The sequence below is a fragment of the Panthera uncia genome, unplaced genomic scaffold (assembly GCF_023721935.1).
Source record: "Panthera uncia isolate 11264 unplaced genomic scaffold, Puncia_PCG_1.0 HiC_scaffold_2488, whole genome shotgun sequence".
NCBI classification, from domain to species: domain Eukaryota; kingdom Metazoa; phylum Chordata; class Mammalia; order Carnivora; family Felidae; genus Panthera; species Panthera uncia.
The window spans coordinates 1-6,191 of record NW_026059224.1 but is presented as its reverse complement, the minus strand read 5'-3'; the positions used below and the strand labels follow the sequence as shown (position 1 = coordinate 6,191).

The 6,191-nt window shown below is 48.9% G+C and overlaps 1 protein-coding gene across 1 annotated transcript; it reads left to right on the top strand.

Annotated features, from left to right (window-relative positions):
* The first annotated feature begins 999 nt into the window (after window positions 1-999).
* LOC125917807 (histone H4) lies at window positions 1,000-4,605 on the top strand. Its single transcript, XM_049623907.1, has one exon. The coding sequence runs from the start codon at window positions 1,053-1,055 to the stop codon at window positions 1,362-1,364; it is 312 nt and encodes a 103-aa protein (XP_049479864.1). The 5' UTR covers window positions 1,000-1,052; the 3' UTR covers window positions 1,365-4,605.
* The last annotated feature ends 1,586 nt before the right edge of the window (window positions 4,606-6,191 follow it).

Genomic DNA, 6,191 nt, shown 5'->3' with positions numbered 1-6,191 from the left:
AGCCCCGCTCTGGAATTTGTCCCCGTGCACCAGGAAGTCAGAAAACAAGCTTCGATGAAGCAGGTGCTGCTCACAGAGCCTGGAGGAGAGGCCACATCTACACAAAGTCAACGGGAACTTCTCAAAGGGATTAATGGCAGGTCAAATGTGTAAGTGTTTATTATTTGAAGGAGTTGTCAAAAGAACGTTGTAGCAAACCAGGGTGCGCTCTTCGTTTGGGAGCTGCACCCACTTTAGAGGGGTGACTACTGAGGAGAGGAGCGGAGAGCATTCACAACAACATATAATAATGTCGAGTGAGTGCTTGCGTGCAGCCTCCAACACTTCCCATGCAGAATCTCCTCGAAGCTTCACTGCTCTAGAACTTGGACTTTCTTACCTACTCGCAAAGAACAAGCCGAGCAGACACCGCCCAGGTCATAGGGAGAGCGTGGCAGCAGGCTGCCTCCAGAGCTTGGCTCCGCGTGTGCGACTGGGGGGGAGGACTGGGCTGGGATGCAGGGACAGTGCCAGCCAGAAGCTGTCCCTAAGGGACCATACGGTCCGATCATAAACTGGAGACTCCCGGCAGGCAGCACAGGGTTCTCGACACTTGCCTCCAGCGAGGCTCGGTGAGGGACGCAGACATCCATCGATCGAGAAGACCAGAAGACACTTGGCAATAAAGACATGCTCAGCGTCAAAGCTGACCTCAAGCGTCTCGGGGACGACGGCGAGTATTCGGTGGGCATTTCCGGGTTGGTCTGGGAGACGTGAGGGGCAAGCGTGAGGCTTCGGTGTGGAAGGTGTAGGAAGCGTCGCCCGGAGTGCCGGCTGCCAGGCTGCGCGGAGCCGGGAGGGTTCCTGGAAGCCCCTCCGGGCCAGACTCCGGCTCGGGGGCCCCGCCCGGTCGGCGCCGCTCGCAGCCAAGGAGACGCGAGCGATGGGCGGGCCCTGAGTGTGGTTACCCCCTGCTCTCGGGGTTTTCAAACAGGTCCGGCACTTTGCTATAAAAGGGCTGCTTGGCGCCGAGGGGTGTGGTGCTTCCGTAGCGTTGCATTGGTGTTGTGAGGATGTCTGGCCGCGGCAAAGGCGGGAAGGGCCTGGGCAAGGGGGGCGCGAAGCGCCACCGCAAGGTGCTGCGCGACAACATCCAGGGCATCACCAAGCCCGCCATCCGGCGGCTGGCCCGGCGCGGCGGCGTCAAGCGCATCTCCGGCCTCATCTACGAGGAGACCCGCGGGGTGCTCAAGGTGTTCCTGGAGAACGTGATCCGGGACGCCGTCACCTACACGGAGCACGCCAAGCGCAAGACGGTCACGGCCATGGACGTGGTGTACGCGCTCAAGCGCCAGGGCCGCACCCTCTACGGCTTCGGGGGCTAAGTGTCATCGTTCAAGCTACCGAAAGTATGCGATTTTCACCCAAAGGCCCTTTTCAGGGCCACCTACCGCGCCCACCGAAAGCGCTGTCCACTTCGTGTTCCCCACTCGCTGTTGAGCCGGGTTAAGCAGTCGCTGCGTTTTGCGGTTTTGAAGTGAAGTTAATTTGACAACTAAGACACTCTGCATTTCTGGTGCTCTCCGATAATGAACGCAGATCCAGAACAGCAGCCTGTGCTAAGTTGTGGGCTTGAATATACGTCCCTGTCGTGTTTCAGAGGGATTCCCTGTCCAGCGTGGCTGGTTTCTTTCTGAGCCCACCAGAACCTTCTATTGTACTCCTGGTTAGCGTTCTACAGATTTGTTTCTGAACGTGCTTTGTTATCCCGAGTAGTCTTCGGGACTTCAAGTCTTCGGCTTGCTTACAAGTCCACTTAAATTTGCGTTAACAGATGGTTGAATTCCTGCTAGAGAGGTCATGTGCTTTTCGACCCCAAACCTTCGTGGTTCAGATCCCACCTTTGCGTCGGGAAATGCGTGCTCAACTAGCAGCTCGCAGATGGGTTACACATTGTTCTCAGGGTCTGTAAACCTTGAGTCTCAGACTGTCAACACTGCCACCGTGTGTTAACAATGGGTCTGATTTTGTGAAGATTCTCGCGGGACCGTTGTGCTGTGTCAACTGGTCTATTTCCAATAAAATTTGTTTCCTGGAATACAAAGGCATAGCTGAATAGGTGGGTCTGTCACTTTAGGCGACATGTCCTGGCTTTTCTGGCACCAGACATGCCCTGGCTTTTCTGGCAGCTGAAGTTAGGTTGTGGCACAGGGGCCCAAGATGAGTCAGAAGTCACTCCTAGGTTTGGGCTTTAAAACTTTCTTCCCTCTTATCTGGTAAGAAGGAGTTGACCTTGTTTGATCTAGGAGAAACATCAGGTCCTTAGGGAATGGTAAAACAATGACTTGAAGGAAAAAGAGTCCTGGATTGATCAGGAAGAGGTGGATCAATCACAAGGATCTGTCCCGTGTGACATGAAGAACTGTCTTTAAGCTAATTTATTGTGGAGACTGTTACAGCCACTTAACATTTCAAACCAAATACGGTTTGGGTTTCTCAATTTCTGTAGCAGTGTGGACAGTCCTCTGTGGACCTGAACATGGTTTTAAGGGAAGCTGATTCCAAGTGGGGCCGTTTCGTTGGTATGTGTGCCACTGTGTTCCATTCTGGACAAAACACGAAATAAGGGCTTATTATGTGTTAGAAACGCGTGGACTGCGCAAACATCTTAGACATTGTAATGTGGGATTTGAAAGTACTGTCTTCCCTTGGTAGAGTTGATCTTCACAATAAGTGGACCAAAGACACCTTTGAGAATGTGTTAGGGGGCTCAAGTCCCCTCCGAGGCTCATTCAGGGAAACCCCAGGGCTCCCTGGATTCTTGTCAACAACCTGGAGTCTAGGACTTCAGGATCTGGGATCTAGAGATGCAGAACTGAAGAGAGGAAAAGGCAGACATAATACAGAGAGCGCATATTGAACGATAATATCCCACTTTATTCACTACGGGCCGTAGGCGTATCTATTCTCGAGAAGTGAGTTTGGAAATGCAAGCTAGCCCCATCTGAGAAATTATGATTTTCAGAGGCCTGAAGTCCAAACTGGCTGAATCACACACGATTTGGGAGTAAATGAAAACAATGAGGATGGATTTGCAGCCCGGTTCAGGAAGAAGTCCATGAATCTTCCTAGTTAAGGCCCTTTGAACTTCCATCGCCAGTCTTGAAAAATATATTAACAAGGCGTAAGAATGCAGTCGTCTACGTCCTTGAGCAATTCATATATTAAGTTTACAAGTTTCCATTATCCCTTAAGAAATAAAAAAAGAAACTGGAGACCTGACTCTGTGTCGTCTTTGGTGAGCTCACTTACCCTCTCTGTGTCTGTTTCCTCGTTTATGATAGGGAGATAGCAGCAGTGTCTACCTTATAGGTTTGGGGTGAATAAAATTAAGCCTTTGGTGAGTATTTTGTCCAGTGCCTCGTACATGGTATCTGCTCCGTTTTGTCTTTTATTATGATTGCTATTACTATTATTGTTATTTCTCATGAAATGAGAGATGCCCAGAGAAAAAGAAGGTGACATTTAAACTGTGACACATACTCTTCAAGTTTTCAATTTGCACTTGGTATCTTTATGTTCTGTGGCAAATCTCGAACCACGTTTGTCATCTATAATGCAGGGGAAGCTTCGTATTTTTTTTTTCAGGCTTGAGTGCGAAAACCCCGGATAAATAATATGGTCACAGTGTGTGTGTGGGTTCCACAAACACGAGTTTACGTACATTCTTAAGAAGTTGCAAGTGTATTAACGAATGTTTTGTGTATACAACCATAAAAACTCAATTCCAGATAATTTTAAAAACAACCCCCCACCCCAATATACACACTAATATTAAGCAAAAAAACCAAGAGACTCTTGAAAGGGAATTTCCCTGATCAATGAAGAAATGGCTGGGTCCTCAGGCCTTTCACTTCTGTCGCTGTCCGCAGCTTCTAGGAAAGTAGATTTGACGGATCTAGCTGGGCAGGTGCCGGCTCCAATCAGACATCATGGCCCTAGAGAAGGGGTGACAACACAGTGGAGACTCTTATGTCCCAAGGGTGAGACCACATTCCTGAGTCCCAATGCTGTCAATGTCTGGGTTGCCTGTTATTCCCTGTAACTCGAATTCCCAGTGGGTTCCATTTACTGTATGCAAAGGTCTCCCATGTTGTCATTTCAGTAGACATCACACCAGGCTGGTCACACACGTCCTCCTTCCTGAAACACTATTTTCTTGACTTCTGTGACTCTAATCTCCTGGTTTTTATCCTCACCATTTAGAATCTTTGGCCATCTTCTTTTCTTTCCTTTCTTCTTTACCCATGGGAAAATTCCAATTCTGTTGCATGCCAACAACAATAACATTTCTATTTCCAAACTCTTGTCACAAGTTCTATGTTCGGTCCCCACTTTGCTCTGGTTCCCAGATTCACATGTACAACTACTCACTTGCTACCTTCCGTGGAATGCTTTAGGGGATTTAAACATTGCCATGTCCCGGTCTCTGAAACCTCATCCTCTCCTAGAATTCTTGGTCATTATGCAAGAATTTCAGCAGCATTGCAAGCGGTGGATAAACATACAGGCTGGGGGCACACATTCTGGTTCCAACCCCAGCCCCACACCTTGCTCATCCCCAGTCGATTAGAAGGAGAGAATTGTTATGTCTAGATAATGTGGATGTTGAGACGTTAAAAAACTAAGTTTAGTACAAGTTTTTTTTTTTTTTTTTTTTTTTTTTAATTTTTATTTATTTAGAGAGAGGGAGGAGTGCAGAGAGAGGGAGGGAGAGAGAGAATCCCAAGCAGGCTCCATGCTGTCAGCTCAGAGCCCAATGCAGGACTCAAACTCATGAACCCCTGGATCATGAATTGAGCTGAAATCGAAAGTCTGATCATTAACTGACTGAGCCACCCAGATGCCTCTGGTAGAATTTCTTAAACACATGGAAAGTACTCAGTAAATGTCAGCAACGTTTCCTCACCCATGAAACTCAGTTCATAAATGAACTCTTCTGAGTTTCTCCTCCCATGTCTACCTCTTGCTTTCTTTCTTCAATTCTGTCTTCTGCTTCTTTCTACCTTTAATCCCATAAATGCCATTTCCCACACAGCAGCCTGCGTGCTTTAAAATTCTAATAGATTCTCACGACACAATAAAAGTCTGGGTGCCTTCCTGGCGTTTAAGGTCCAACATGTTCAGGCCCCCCTTTAACCCTCAGTGTCTTCCCCAAACACCTCATATTTGTTTCCTTCTCTCCCAGCACACAGAACTTGTATTTTTGAGCAGCGACTTCTCCCTGCCTTAGAGCTTTGTTGTAACAACAGTCTCGGCCTGCGAGTCGAGTCGTATCCCCTGGTTCCTTGGTTCCCTCACCTGGTCAGTATCACGGCACCTGGTTTATTTCCCATAGTTTCATAGCAGTGAGAACTCCTAGTTGGAATGATCGAGTTGAGGAATCAGTGTGTTGATTCTCTCTCCTCTCCCGCTAGGATCTCAGCCCCACAGAGCAGTCCCTCGTCTGTGATGCCTACTGCTGTCGCTTAACGCCCCACACAGAGGAAATCGATCACCATTTGACAAAAGACGGAAAGAAATCCCGTCAACTGCTTTCTGATTTCTCTGTCCTCATCTAGCATAACCTCATCTTTACCACCGGAAACCTCCACGCAGGAAGGGGCTTTGGTCAGCTTGTTCTCCATGTATCAGATGTGCTCAGAGCAGAGCAGCTAGAAGCAGCATTTATATCTGTGGGAACTTGCTCGAAAGCCAAGTTCCCAGATACCCCTCAGAGCTAAGGAGACGACAGAAGCTCTGGGAGTGGGGCCAGCAATCTGTCCTCTAACAAGCCTCCAGGTGACTTTGAAGCACACTCAAGGTTAGCAGCGCTGCTGTGTATCTTGGGTGCGTAATTCAGTGCTTGGCACTTGAATGCCAACGCGACAAATGGACGTTCCTTGTTTCTGCCTAGAAGGCGTCTGTATGAGGCAGTCAGTGCCACTTCCCCTCCTTCTAATCCGGCCTCGGGTTTGTTCAGGTCCCCCCTCCCTCCTTGCCTGTGCTCCAGGGAAGGGAACGTTTCTGGCTGGTCTCAGGGAGCAGGCCCTGATTCAACCACACTAGTCCTGAGGGTCCCAGCCAGTCACTAATGAGGAATTTGGGGCTGAGAATAGGGCCAGTTCTTTGCAGCTGTGAGAGCCTTTAACAGGGCAGTTCAGAAGCTTCCT